Source organism: Dendropsophus ebraccatus, chromosome 4 (assembly GCF_027789765.1).
Source record: "Dendropsophus ebraccatus isolate aDenEbr1 chromosome 4, aDenEbr1.pat, whole genome shotgun sequence".
NCBI classification, from domain to species: Eukaryota; Metazoa; Chordata; class Amphibia; order Anura; family Hylidae; genus Dendropsophus; species Dendropsophus ebraccatus.
Window position 1 is genome coordinate 116,906,278 of NC_091457.1, and position 15,513 is coordinate 116,921,790.

The 15,513-nt window shown below is 41.8% G+C and overlaps 1 protein-coding gene across 1 annotated transcript in view; it reads left to right on the forward strand.

The window, feature by feature from the left end:
- LHFPL4 (LHFPL tetraspan subfamily member 4) overlaps positions 1-10,497 on the forward strand; it is a 100,460-nt gene extending 89,963 nt beyond the window's left edge. Inside the window, exons 2-3 of the mRNA XM_069968760.1 lie at positions 6,237-6,473; positions 9,968-10,497. Coding sequence (XP_069824861.1) covers positions 6,237-6,473; positions 9,968-9,981 — 251 coding nt within the window. The 3' untranslated portion in view covers positions 9,982-10,497. The remainder of the gene's footprint in view (positions 1-6,236; positions 6,474-9,967) is intronic.
- The last annotated feature ends 5,016 nt before the right edge of the window (positions 10,498-15,513 follow it).

Genomic DNA, 15,513 nt, shown 5'->3' on the forward strand with positions numbered 1-15,513 from the left:
TGCTGGAAGCACTGTGATGGCAGTATTGTTGCTGGAAGCACTGTGATGGCAGTATTGTTACTGGAGGTACTGTGATGGCAGTATTGCTTATTGGAGACATTAGAATAACAGTATTGTTTATTGGAGACACTATGCCGGCTGTTTGGTTTATATGGGTTACTATTATGACAGTATTTTATTGGTGGAAATATTGTTATTGGAGGCATTATGATGGCAGTATTGCTTATTGTAGGCAATATTGTGTATAGGGGGTACTATGATTGCACTATTGTTTATTGGGGCACTATGATAAAAGTATTGTGTAATGGGGGTACTATGGTGGCAGTACTGTGTATTATGGCACTTTAATGGCAGTATTATTTATTGGGGCACTATTATGGCAGTATTATGTGGGTTGTTTTGCTTATATGGGTTACTATGATGGCAATATTGTTATTGGAGACACTATGATGGCAGTACTGCTTATTGGAGACATTAGCATAGCAGTATTGTTTATGTGAGCACTCTGTTGGCAGTGTTGCTTATTGGGTGCACTAAGATGGTAGAATAGTTTGCCAGAGGTAGGATACGATGATGGGGGAATTGCTTATTTGAAAAAACTGTGCTAGCAATATTGCTCTTTGGGGAACTATAACAGTGACAGTATTGTGTATTGGGGCACTATGATGGCAGTATTGTGTATTGGGGGCTCTAAGAGGGTAGTATTATTTATTGGGCACTATGATGGTAGTATTGTGTAATGGGGCACTACGAGGGCAGTATTGTGTAATGGGGTACTATTTTGGAAGAACTGTTTATTGGGGCACTATGATGGCAGTATTGTGTATTGTGGCACTATTGTGACAGTACTGTTTATTGGGGCACTATGATGGCAGTATTATTTATTGGAGCACTATGATGGCTGTATTTTGTAGTGGGGGCACTATTATGGTAGTATTTGTTTATTGGGGCACTATTGTGCATTGGGGCACTATGATGCTAGTACTGTTTATTGGGGCACTATGATGGCAGTATTGTGAAATGTGGGCACTATGGTGGCAGTTTTATTTATTAGGGCACTATGGTGGTAGTATTGTGTAATGAGGGCACTATGATGGCAGTATTGTGAAATGTGGGCACTATGGTGGCAGTATTATTTATTAGGGCACTATGATGGCAGTATTGTAAAATGTGGGCACTATGGTGGCAGTATTATTTATTAGGACACTATGATGGCAGTATTATTTATTGGGGCAGTTTGATGGCAGTAGTGTTTTGGAGACATACTCCAAAGGGTTAATGAAAGCTTTACATCAATTTGGGTTTGGTCATGACTTATCAGCAGAGTTTACACTGAAGAGATGTCCTTCCATGTCGTCTAACTGATGTAGAATGCTCTTTTATACACAAGGGATTATGTTACTTGATTTTTGCAGTTGCAGAAAGTAAAGGTTATGCTTCAAACTTCAACATTTTGATTTTTGTCATAAGGTTTTTTGTCTCTCTGCAGCCTAGAACTATTCCATGTGTAAGTCCTACAGCAACCATCGGGTGGGGGGTTTCCTCGGACACAAACGGCTTCTATTCAGTTACTTATTGATTTCTGAAGAGAAGACTCAAAGGATATGACCACAAATAATTGCTAAAGCTCTCCAGAGAAAGGGGGCTGGGGAATTGAAATTACCAAGTCCAAAATGAGCAAGACAAATTTGTTTGAGCGTCTGTAGATGTGTGTGGATGTTACAAGCTAGGCGTTTACAGGAATCATTAATCAGGCAGCGGCAGAGATGTGCAGCCCCTTAAAAGAGAATCACTTTATAGGCTATGATAAATGATGCCGGGATTTTTTAGTCGACATTGCAGATCCAAAGCTACGGCTTTGGTAAAGTGGCATGAAAATAAGACAGAACGTACAGAATGAGGATGACCTTGGTAGTCACTGCTAGACCAAGAATACAAAAAGCATATATTAAGCCGGAACACCAGAGGCAATACAATACACAAACATACAGAGATGGAAAGTGATAATGTAAGCCGTAAGCATTCAGCACCAAATGTAATAAAATACTTATATTGTATACATACAAATAGATAGATAGATAGATAGATAGATAGATAGATAGATAGATTTTTAGTTACTGACATTTTTCAACAAATCTGTAGTGTGCAATATTACCTTAAAGGGTTCCCAGAAAAACATTCATCCCGATCATGAAGACAAGAGTGCCTTGTTCACCTCCTGTTAAAATGGAAAAGCAATTGGACATGTGTGCTGCTGCTCCATTTAACTCTATGGGCAGGGCAAATATATCTGAGTGCTGTAATAGGGGATAAGTAGCTTTCATTAGAAATCCACTTTAAGGCTATGTTCACACTATGTAAAAGTACAGCCGTTGTTGCCGATGGCAACAACGGCCGTAGTTTTGGCGCGGTGGAACAATGCCTTACTTTCAATGGGATCCCGGCCGGAGCGTATACACATCGTACACGCTCCAGACGGAATTCCATACGGGGCCGTAAATAACTGACATGTCAGTTTTCTGCGGCCATAATTTAGTGAATTCCAGCCGCAGAAAGCCCTGTCAGTTCACACAGTGAAGCGAGCAGCTCCGGCCGCTTGCTTCACTGTGTGCTATGGGAAGCTCTGATGTAGGCGTGCGCTGATGCACCCGCATCAGAGCTCTGCGGCCGGAAAGATTATCTGGCCGGTACTTAAGTACCGGCCCAGATGATCCGGCCAGAGACCGTCCGTTCCGTGACCCGGCCGGGGTCATGGAACGGCCAGTCTCTTACGCAGTGTGAACATAGCCTAAAACAGCAGAAACAGTACAACGTGTACGTGTCCTCATACTGTTCGAATGAGGTGAATGGAGCTAAGGCCACATTCACACATTTCGTAGATATGGTCTGTTCATGGACTGGATGCTACGGACTGGAGCTTGCATCTCCCAGAATCACTTATTTATTATGATGCTGTGATCTCTGAAACGGTTAAATCTCTGTGCTACTGTACGGACACGCTGTTTATTTACTTAACGTGTGAATGTGGCCTAAGTTGTAATATCATACACAGACTAAGGATGAGTGTGGCACTGTTTCTGGAAGACAGCTGCTATGTGTTTTTTTAATCCTATAAGACTGATGTCACAGTGTTTTCATGGAAAAAATGTCATATTGTGTGGCATACTTTTTGAGCATAATTATGAGGTTTTTTTCTGCTTAACAAAACGTATGTTCTGTCATTTGTGTTGAAGCCATTGAATCACTCATCAAACTCATCAAAAATGCATATGTCCCTATAGCACATGGGGCGCTGAGGGTGAAAGGAAGTTTCTTAACTTCATCTTTGGTGCAGTTTCTGTGATATTACTAGTTTATCTCCTGTGCTAATGAGGCATTTTGGTGCACTGGGGACGGGAGTACCGCTTCCAGTGCACTGATCCACCCCCTTCTAATGAATACCAGCAGAGCAGGCTGTCGGGGAGTAGATCAGTGTACAAACCCAAACGATCAGCATTGGAATCCCAACTCCTGGAGAAGGTGGATGCAGCCGAGGACTGTCTAGAAAATACTGCCTGTTTTTTAGTCAGTCTTTGGGCTAAGGGATTCAAGAACCTTTGGGTTCATGCAAACCTGAACTACTGGCAAGTTCCTACATCTCTACTCATTAGCACAGAAATGGCGCCAAAGATGAAGGTAAGAAAAAGTACGTTATGTAACAGAGACCATAAATGCATGAATTCTTTCATGCCAGCCAGTTCTTCCACAGACCACTAGTCAGAGAAGTAACTTAAAGTCTAATTCATTCCAAGACGAAGGCGCCAGGCAGGATGTGGGTAAATAAATATGTATATTAGTCTGCATTTCTTGAATCAAACTTTGATTTTACAAGGAACAAGCACTTCATTTTCAAGTACTTTCCAGCACTCGGGCCCCAATGGAGCCTGATGTTAAGAGAGATATATTAAAGGTAAATAGATTGTGTCTAGAAGGCAGCGAATCTTAAAATTGAAAGTGTTCGCAGGTCCTTGAGAGCGGCTGGGGAGTACGCTTTTCATTAAGCCTAATGTTGGCCGCTACTGCTAATTTGCAGCAGAGGAACAGAGCTTTAACTAAACCTGCAATAATATCCAGCTTGACTTGTTTTCCATATGCTGATCATCATCTCAGGGGCTCAGAGGCTTCTCTTTCTCTATACATGGGGGGAGTAATAAGGTCCTGTGTGTTGGAAAGAGTAAAAAAAAAAAACAGAGAGATCCAACCTTTGTTGTGTCTCCATTTGATTTACAAATTGAAATCTTCTCCCAATAGAATAGATGGTAAACACTACCGCTTTATTTTAGAAACAGCGCCATCTATGCCAGTAGACTGTGTGTAATATTGCAGTTCATTTAAAAGAAATCTATCAGCTCTATATTAGTGTTCAGAAAGAACGTCAAAGACCCATATTATGCTTGCCTCCTCCACCACCCATGCCCTGCCTTGACTGATGTGTTGGAAGCCAAGCTCTGTACATCAATCAGTCATAGCAAGGAAGGGTGGTGAAGGGAGGAGGTATGTATGTTGTAGGCTCGGCACCGCCTCCTTGACACTTGAGCTCTGAGCATAACATGAAACTGACAGATGAGCTTCAATAATAGACATGAGGATATCTCCTCCATGCCTACACAAGGGCAACAAAAACTATGTAGCAGAGTGAGTATAGGCCAAGGCCCCACTGCTTTATAAGAAGAGACTAGCAATAGCAATGGAACGTGGTCTGCAGAAGACAATGTACAGACTCTGCTGCATTATTTTGCAATGAAGTGCAGAATGGTACACCTCTAGGACATTAGGTCTGAGAGACATTTCACATCAATGTGCCCTGCGTGTCTTATAGAACTTGTATGTTAAAAAAAAAAAAATTCTTCTAGAAACGGCACCACTCCTGTCTTTGTGCTGTGTCTGGTATTACAGCTGCAAAAGTAGATTCAACCCTATATAAAAGAGTTGCACTGCTTTAGGATCTGCTTTCCTAATCCACAATAGACATTTTACTGTTTTCCCCATTCATCATTGCATTAGCACCTGTCTCTGTACTTTCCTTTGTTACAAGGGTTCTCCATAGATGTGTTTTCCATCTAACAAGTTATTTTCATTTAGTATAGAGGACAGGGTACACACAATTCCCATTAAAAGCCAAGAAAAATGCTTCTCCAGAGCACAGGAATACACCATTTGACAAAAGATCACTGGGGAATCTCCACAACCGCTAAGACTTTCTGTACAACTAGCACACTGTTCTCCTTCTAAGTTTATTTAAAGGGACAGACTTGGTTTCGAATAGACGCAAGTGGCTTTACTGCAGCTTAGTTAGGTGACACAATTGTTCTTTCCCATCTGACTGCTTATAGCCAGAGACTCATACTGGGATATTGGATATTTTATAGCACTATAAACATGTATACAGGTGTAAATAGTCACATCAATGCCAAGGTTGAAGTTAAGAAGTATATCCTAATCTGAATACTTAATCTGAAGTTAAAGGGTTGTCTAAAGAAGAAAAGCATTACATTCAGCGGTGCTCAAGGTGGCAGTAAAACATTAAAATGTGTACTCAGCTGCCCCGGATCCCTTACTGATGCCAGTCTTACACTGCCAATGTCTGCTGCTTAAAGAAAAGCTTTGTACTGGCATCAAGGTGGCAGGGAATGCTGCATGATTTCAGCCCTGAAGCCTGTAGGATTGTAAATGCAGCTATGTTCACAGAATGTAAGGACAACGGCTGTTGTTTGGCACTCAAAAACAACAGACGTTGTTGCATTAAAAATTGCATTGCAATCAATGCACGACGGACGGAAATAATTGACATGAAAGCGTGGAGACAGCACTCAGGTGAAAAAATGTGTGGTTTATTCACATCCTACTTCCCGCAACGTTTCGGCTGACACTCAGCCTTTCTCAAGCGGATTTTGTCCGGACGGTTGGGATCCCGTTTGGTGAGACGTGCACCCTTCTATTTTTGACTATTTTGTGCCTAACCTGTGCTGTTCCAATACTAGTTGGAAATAATTGACATGTCAATTATTTCAACGGCCACAGTAAACAATGGCCGTTGTTCAATTCATTGTGTGAACAACGGGCATTGTTTTTATTGACTTTAATGCATCCCATTTAAACACAGCCGTTGTTGTCGTGAAAAATACTTTGTGTTAACTTTGTGATAACTTCATTGTTCACGTGTCTGCTTGCTAACAGTTTTCTGCTTTGTTCTTCAGCTGTGTGTCTGGTGCTCGCCTGCATGATATTCCCAGATGGATGGGATGCGGAGACCATTAAGGACATGTGCGGGGACAAGACTGGAAAATACTCCCTGGGAGACTGCTCCGTCCGCTGGGCCTACATATTGGCCATTATTGGGATCCTGAATGCCCTTATTCTCTCCTTCCTGGCCTTTGTATTGGGTAACAGACAGAATGACTTACTTCTTGAGGAGCTGAAGGCAGACAATAAAGGTAAGGCGATATATCATGATCCCAGGGTTTACATACTATAGAGGTAGCTTATGTATTTGAGGCTTGTTACTGTGGGAGCCTTCCATACTGTATAATAAAATATAATGCCATTTACATGCACCTATCTGTAGAACAAGGGCTATGCCCTGTCTGGTTCTTTGCCAGGGATGACAGCTGAGAGGGCTGTTTATCCTGGAGATGCCATAAATGTGCCATTATATGTAACCCATCAGCATCTAACCTGCTGATGTGTCCCTACTGCGCACAGGTCGTTGCGCCTCTCCCCATCAGCGGTCTGGGGGCAGGGCTGTGCTCCAAACTGACTTACCGGACACAGGATTACATTAAAACTGCGCAGGAACGGCACCGGGGATGAAGGTAAGAGACATACCTTCATCCTCAGCGCCCCATTTGCAATAGGGACATATCAGCAGGTCAGATTTTAATAGTTCCCCTTTAAAACTTCATTATTTCCTGCCTATTAGCCCTATATGCAGAATAGCAGGATTGCCTCTGTGTTTTAATGACAACCCTCTTTCTTTGGCCAGCTCCTCAGAAGTAGGCTGACCAGTTAGAGTCTGGCTAGGTAGTCCCATGGGCGGTCTTACACACTGACTGACAGCTATTTGTGTATATGTGTGCAGGTAGAGAGAGTTGTCGCTGAGCATGATTACTAACACAATGGTTTAGCCTAGAATGAGTAGTGATTTCCATGAATAAATAGACAAGTAGAGATGATTGCGAATTGAGAATGCTGCATTTGATTACCAGTGGCTGACGCAGTTGGATGCAGCCCTAGGGAGTCCTGGAAAACTTGGATACAGCCTATGGCTGTTCAAGTTGTGATCCCCTCTAATGACAATTTATCCTGAAACTTTTCCCACCAAATATATAGACTCAAAGAATCTCAATCAAAGGGGCCAAACACCTTCTATGGAGAGGGGAGTGGTAAACTGCAGCCAGAGAGCTCTGGCTGTGGCTTATCTTTCCCAGAACAAAGAGGTCATACAATTATTTTTCATCATGCCCGACCCTATGTCCACCAACATCATCTGTCATTTGTCAGTCAGGAGAGTCACGAGCGGCGGGTACAGCCAACAAAAATATAAGGTGTATGGGGACCTTAACAGTTGCTCTGCACTCCAGCCAATACAGCAGGGTCCTGGTCCTGGTAGGATTTCCTCTCTTTCAAAAGACTGATGAGAAGGTTGAAGGATTTGGACAGCAGATAACAATGACATATTTGAAGACTTGTTTATAGTTATGGCATTTGAGGTAACAGTGCCTCACAGTGGCCAAACTAGTGAATAACACCCTTCAGACTGTTACTATTTTACAATAATAGAGTTTGTCCTGGAGTCACCCTGTAGGCATGTTTTTTTGTCTTTTCTATGCTTTCTTTATTTACTTTACATCTTAAGAGCTAGTTACATTTGTTTCACTAAGATTCTACCTTGTTACAGGTCTGAGCCACTGCAAAGAATTGTATTTCATAACCATAGACTCTCCCTGCCGCACAGTAAATGCTGGGTTGTTGCCCCATAAACTAATTTTTATATGTTATATATGTTAATAATAAATACTTTATGGGACATACACATCTACTGAAAGGGCTGCATTAATTCTGGAGTATTGCATCACTAATCTCTTACATGAGGTTCTCCAGCTATTGAAATAGTACAATTCCCATTATTGCTGCTGACAGACCATTATCTGCAGACTGAACCCTCATGGGTAACTTTTAATCTTATGTAGGTACAATGTACAATATGTTGTATTATTTGTTAACTATATAGCTGGTATTAAAGGGATAATCTCATCTGGGCATGTTATCTCCTATCCATATTAAAGGGGATAACAAGCTGATCGATGGAGGTCCAGCACATCTGTTTGCCAGAGCTAAGGCTGCTGCGTACATAGAGGACAGAACTGGAAGTGGACAGCTCTGTACAGTGACTGTGCTGGGTTACTGCTGCTCCTCTAGTGGGGTTTTCAGTGGGGTGTCAGATGTGGAATAGCATAGGCCAATTAAAAAAAAAAATATATATCTTTTAAAGGGGTATTCCGCTCAAACATAACTTTTCATATATTGCCGCCCATGGTGAGTCTAGCAATTCATTCCACACTTCTTATTTTCTATTCAGTCTCCTTCACCCAGTTCTCAGTTACTGCTTTCTGCTGAAGACACAAAAAACTGTGTGAGAGCTGTTATCTCCATCTCTTCTTCTTCCCCCCTGGCAGACCTTATATGCAACACTATAGCTTCTTTGTTAATCTAAGGTCAAGTTGCTGATGAACTCATTATGATTTTCCCTGCCGGTTTTACGAAGTTGCTACAAAGTTGTAGATAGGGACTTATTTACATCAGCTGTCTCAAAAGGGAGGGGGGAGATGGAGAGAAAAGCTCACACAGTTTTTTTGTGTCTTCAGCAGAAAGCAGCAGCTCAGAACTAGGAGAAGGAGACTGAATATATAATAACAAGTATGGAAGGAATTTTTAGTCTCACCATGGGCAGCAATATATCAAAAGTTATGTTTGAGCAGAATATCCCTTTAATATAACTATAATATGATCACTTTGGCTTAATGCATTACATATGAATGACACTATTATGTATGCATGCACTACAGATGCTCTTTGACTGGCATACCATGAATTGTGTATGTATCTATGCAGTTAGCTAGAGAGTGTAGGTCAAGGGGAACTCTTCTCACTTTCCTATGGGACCCCTTCTCCACAGTATGCATCCTTATCTGCAGGGTAGACAGACAGCTTTAGATGGCCTGACTTAGCTCTAATGCTGCTGCTTACACAATGTTTTGTGTCGTTTCAGTTGCATTGCTGAGGTCATGGTAAATTGCAATACTGCAACCTCAATCTTTTTATTTGGAGGAAAAAATGTTGGAGGTGACTTTGAAAAACTGCAAGGAAGTTAAAATTCGGAAAATGACCATGTTACTATTTCTTCCATAGAGAAACACTGACATTATGCAATAGTAGTGGTAAACCATTTTACACCATGGAGCTATAACAATAATAATTCTCACTAAAGTCCAGAAATCCTCTACAGATATTGACTTTGTCCTATTCTGTTTCTAATGAGAACATCCGGTGATCTGTTCATCTGTGAGGAGCAGGCGGCTTCTTTCCCACTGCATTTTCAGCAGCTGTTTTCCATATACATCGGGAAACCTACTGGCATTTACGGTAAACATATCCTTAGACCCCATTAGCTGATAGACGCCAGTAGAGTGTCATTTTGGCCTCCATCCAGGTGCTTTATGTTGGAGTTTACATTTACTTGCTGTATGGAATAGTGCAGGCTGCTTTGCTTTTCCATAGAAATGTAAATGGCAATAAAAAGTATACTGCATGGTATACATTTATTTAACATGGGAAACAGCGTGGAACACTTTAAGATGATTTTTTTTTTTTTCGATGTCATTACCTGCTAAATCAATACAAATATGCTCTTCTTTTCTTGTTTTGACAGAGGACATAAAGTAAATGAACCCTGAGTGGGCATATGATAGCCTCACCAACGCAGGAATGTCTTCAGGCTGTCCACCGTCCCACCCCATTGGTATTGTTACCCCTCTTCTTGTATTGCCGTCCTCTGCCACACTGCCTTGAATCCCCCCATCCAGCGAAATCGTCATCTTAGCCTTGAAGAGAATTCTTCCTCCACTAAGACGGTGCCTGCACTGCCGCAATTATGAGCCCCCTCCCCGAAGCCCTCCCTTGCTCTGTGATAACCAGCGATGGCATTAACATCAATTCCTTTAACTCATCTTTAACCATGGCTGTACAAAGTCTACCAGGACGGTTTCTCTTCTCCATTGGGTTTTTCTTCTTCAATACCCTTTGTGTAATCCGCAAGAGGCTGCTGCAAGGACCAGTCGCGAAATGTGTTGCAATTTTGTATAGACGGAAAAAAAAAATCTAAGCATTTATACCTCTATGAATCACCATCCCGGAACTTACTTCTCTCCCAAACCTCCTCTAAAAGAAAAAAAGAAAAAAAGAAAAAAAGAAAAAAAGAGAAGATTTTTCATTACTATGGGAAAAGAAACTTTGTACATACCTTGTAGACTGCCTGAGGGCTGATGTTTGGCTACACCGTGCTTGGGCCTGATGATTTCAGCAAATGCCTTTTGTACAGCAGGGCCACGAAAACTATTTATTGGTTATTTTTACATGTACATTAATCACTATAAACTTCTTGCAACAGGGTAAAAAAAAAAGAAAAGAAAAAAAGAAATTTTCGACTTGTTATATAATGACAGAGTCAAAAGTGCTGAATGCTGTGTCTTTATAACCATGGGGAAGAGAGCTGAGCGAGGGGGAGGGACAATATGAGGGTTAGCAGTGGCGGGGAGTAGGGGGTTCAGTGATGTACATGAAGCCTCATCATCACCGTCATGATTATACATCCTGAAGATTGGTACAGCCAGATCTATATCCAACATAATGTGTATACAAACCAAGATAATTACCCATGTAAATAAGAGGATAGAGGTCAATGAGGGTGAAATTGCTTTAATCTGGCATCTGATAATCCAGCACCTGTGAAGCTGACCAAAGGTCATGGCAAAAGGTCATGGCATTGTAGCTACCTTGTGCCGCCTGGCATGCAGGCCCCAAACCCAGCAGTTTTTATTCTTTTAAGGTGCCTTCACACACACCGGATCTGCAGCGGATTTAACACTACGAGTTTGCAGCGATTTCCGCTGTGAATCCTGATACAGTGAAGTTGAATGGGTCACATACCCGCAGCAGAAATTTCATTGCGCTGCCAGTATGTGACCTGGCCCCTTTAACACCCCCCCCCACACACACACGCACGCAGCCCGCCCCCGCAGCATGCATGACCCTGCTCGGCACAGCAGCTGCATGTGAGGACTCCGGTTTCTGTCGGTCCCCATCAGCCAATTAGTGCTGCCCGTGCAATGATTGGCTGATGGAGACCAAAGGGATCCGGGAGCCTCACATGCAGCCACGGCGCAGAGCAGGTAATGTATGCTCTGGGCGCGGGCTGCGGGGGTTAAAGGGGCCGGTTTACATACTGGCAGCGGAATGAAAAATCCGCTGCGGGTATGTGACCCATTCAACTTCACTATACAATATACACGAAATCCGCTGCAAACACTGTACGTTTGAAGCTATCCTTAGGGTATATGCACACTGAGGAATATGTGAGGAACTGAAGAGGAAAGGTTTTGCATGAAATTCCTCACCTATTTAGCTCTGGCAGAATTATATTTAAATATAATTCGAGTGGAATTCAAGCAGAATTCAAGCAGAATTCAACCACCATTACCTTTAGCGGAATCCGCACAAAGAATTGACGTGATGTGCGGAAAGTGGATCCACGGCAAGAAATTCTGCAGTGTAAACAAGAGAGCAGAACACAATGGTACATTGCTCTGTTTATATTTTACCGGAGGAATTTCAGACTGAAATTAAGAGTGGATTCTGCTTCAAATTCCTTGCCTATTCCTCAGTGTGCACACACCCTAACTTTAGTAGTGGGGAAACTGTGAGCCTCCAATTGTTACAAGACTACAACTCCCATCATTCCTGAAGAGTCAAAGCTATGTCTTGGGCTATCCAGGCATTATGGAAATTGCAGTTTTGTGACAGCTGAAGGGTCACTGGTTCCCTATTCCAGCTTTACTTGTTTCAAGCACAGAGATAAAAAGAGAAATCTCATCAGGTTTTTACAAGACAAGAAGCATTAGACCGAGTATGACATTTCTAAGAAATAGAAGCAGGTTATATCCTTTTCCCAAGCAGAGTTCCCCATATACCTATACACTTCTATGATCACCCAATAATCCAGGATATTGGATAGTGGTTAGGAACCTACAATAATCTGGCACATTGTCAGCCCTGGGCATGATGGATTATATTAATTTTAAAACAATTTTTTTTATCCAGCATTAAGAGGAATTAAGGGGATTATCAGATATTCTGGAGTCATCGGAAAATATGTACTAAGTATCTGTCAGGGTTTGGAAACCTACAAAATAGAATGTTACTATAAAATCTGCTACTATGCGGAAGGGAGTGTACGAGCGAGGTGTCTTCTGGTCTGGTGACATTGCAGTTCTGTGTTTGAAACAAGCAACCATGATTAAGATTGCTTAGATATGGTCAAAGCGCGGTGGGGCTGCTCTCCGATATGCATTTTCTTTTTGGATGGTTTATGCTCCTGTGCTTGCGGAACAATAATTTTTTCACTAGATATAACATTACATAAACTGTAAGATAAAGAATTCTGTCAATCAGATTATCTGAACACAGACAAGTATATGCCTCTCAATCAGTAGGCCAAAATAGAAATGCAACACCCAGTCAGCTGCTGGAATTATCACATTTTCTGGAATTATTAGCTGCCAGATTTCAGGAATTTCAGGGTGTATGTATTTGTGAGGTCTCTGACTGAAATATGAAGACTGGCGGTAGGTTCATTAGATTTCTTCAAGAAATTGTGCCTCTGTTACAAGTAAGAATATCTTATTCTATGAAAGGTGTATAAAAAGTATGGCAACCAACCCAAATTAAGAAAACATGGTAATATCTTTAGGAAGTACATTGTTTCATATCAGCCAATCAGTTCCCTGCTTTCAGTGTCTAACCTATGCCAGAAGATGAACACTGGAATCTGATTGGTTATTATATAAGCTCTGCCTATTTTGAAGGGTAGTTCTAAACGTTTTAAAGACTTTTGGGATATCCGCAAGAGGCCCAACTTGCAGCTATATAGTATAAATCACCATTGGGATCACTTAGCCTGTAAGAATATTTGAAAGGGCTCCATAGACCCCCACCAATGACGATCATCTCCATAGAGGGATCCACAGCATGTCTATAGGTTCACAATACACATCCATTAGGGTCACGCTGCACACTCCCTATATCTATATAGTAGTAGACTTGGGGACCCCACGTCATTGCATTGTGTATATATAACAATGGAGAATTTATGGTTGAAGCCGTCATCATAACTCTCAGATTATCAGTTCACAGAAGTTCTTTAGAGGGCAAGCAATCTCAATGACCGTAACCTCATTATAAAGTTAAAGTTTTTCCTTAATGGTACAGAATATATCAGTCCTGGGGTTGTCTGATAACCTATTGGGAAATTGTTAGGTAATAAAGAAGAGTCCCCAGCTCAAGATCCTTATTTCTTAGGCCTCATTTCCATTAATCTGGCATATTTGTCATCCAGCTTGCAGGTGCCAGATGAAAAAATGCTGCATGCAGGGATTTTTGATGCAGCGAATCTATGTTGGAAGATCCGCAGGCCTGGCACCATGCCTCATAACAGCTTATGGGGCAATGGATAGAACATAAGCAAAAGATCCAGCTTGTGGTATCTGGTGTTCCCAGCCAGTCCAACCTGGGATGGTGCCAGGACATTGGACATATGTGAACCCAGGCTTAGCCAGAGTGGTGGACGACGAAAAGTGTCTCTCATTCTGGAGGACCCAATATGTTCACACATTCTACAGACAGCACATTGACCTCAATAGAAACCCTGTAATATTTCAGCTCTCCTCTGGTGGTGCCCTATGTCCAAGCATGGTGCTAATTGTAGTTTTGTAAGAGCTGGAAAGGCACAGATTGGGTCCCACTGCCATACAGAATACAGCTGATCACTGCAGGTCCCAGCTAAGGGATTCTCTGTGATCACTTATTTGTCTGGATTCCATATAACAAAAAAAAAGTGGCCAACTCCTTACAAGTATTTGTGTCGCTCCTGACTTGACTCAGCCAGCATTATAGTAGGTATTATGTCCCTAATTTATAAAGTACACCCCTCATATACATATCCTATATACATATAGTGGAGGAAGCCATGTTGTATGCCAAACCACTAATCTTGAAAATGCAGTCAACATCAGAGAGTAATAGCCCTATTTCACGGAACGATTATCGTTCATAGACTCACTCCAACGGCCGCTCGTTAATGAGCACTTAACGATTTTTTAAGCGAACGATAACAAATAATACGTGTGGGAACGTGAACGATATCTTAGTTACATAGTTAATACGGTTGAAAAAAGACACATGTCCATCAAGTTCAACCAAGGAGGGGATGGATACAGGGAAGGGGGAGGGGTGATAGGTTCTATACATATGCATTTATATTATTTTGCTCTAAGAACTTGTCTAGGCCGGTTTTGAAGCCCTCTACTGTTTTTGCTGTGACCAGATCCTGTGGTAGACTCTTCCACAGATTCACAGTTCTCATGGTAAAGAAGGCTTGTCGCCTCCGGATATTGGACCTTTTTTTCTCCAGGCGGAGGCAGTGCCCTCTTGTCCTTTGAGGGGGTTTTACCTGGAACATCTTTTCCCCATATTTCTGTAGTGTAACGATTTTTTTGCGATTGTTACATGGTCGTTTAAAACATGGGGAAATGTAGGTAGACATTTCAAGAACGACTGAAAGATTTTTTATTCAACAAAAAGATTCGCAAATTATTGTTGAAAGACCAACGATTTTTTTTCAACATGTTGAAAAAAAATTGTGAACGACTCAACGATGATTTCGCTGTTGTCTTTCGCTCGTTTACAGCTATTCCACAGAACAAATATCGTTAACGAGCGGTCGTTTGAACGATTTTATGAACGATAATCGTTCGAAAAAGTTACGTGGAATAGGGCCTTAAAGATAAGAGCCATAGAATATCTATTTAAAGGGTTTGTCCTAGACTAGAAAAAGACACTGTTTTTTGTTTTTTTTTCTCCCGTAAACAGGGGGGTCACTCTGATCCACAGGCCTGGCCAGAGCTGCAAACCAAACACAGCCATAGAAAAGGGAGGAGCTGTTCTGCAATATTTTTTTCCAATGTCATGCAATCCTTTTAAGTTTACCTCAGCTTTCTGTTTCTGCTTTCCTTGCTGTCAGCACACTATAGTTTCACGCCAGACAGATGGCCTTGTGAATTGTCTCCAGAGCCTCAAGCAGCAGATGGCTCAGTCAGCTGTCATTGGTCCTCACAAAAGGTCCACCAGATTCCATCAGAGAGC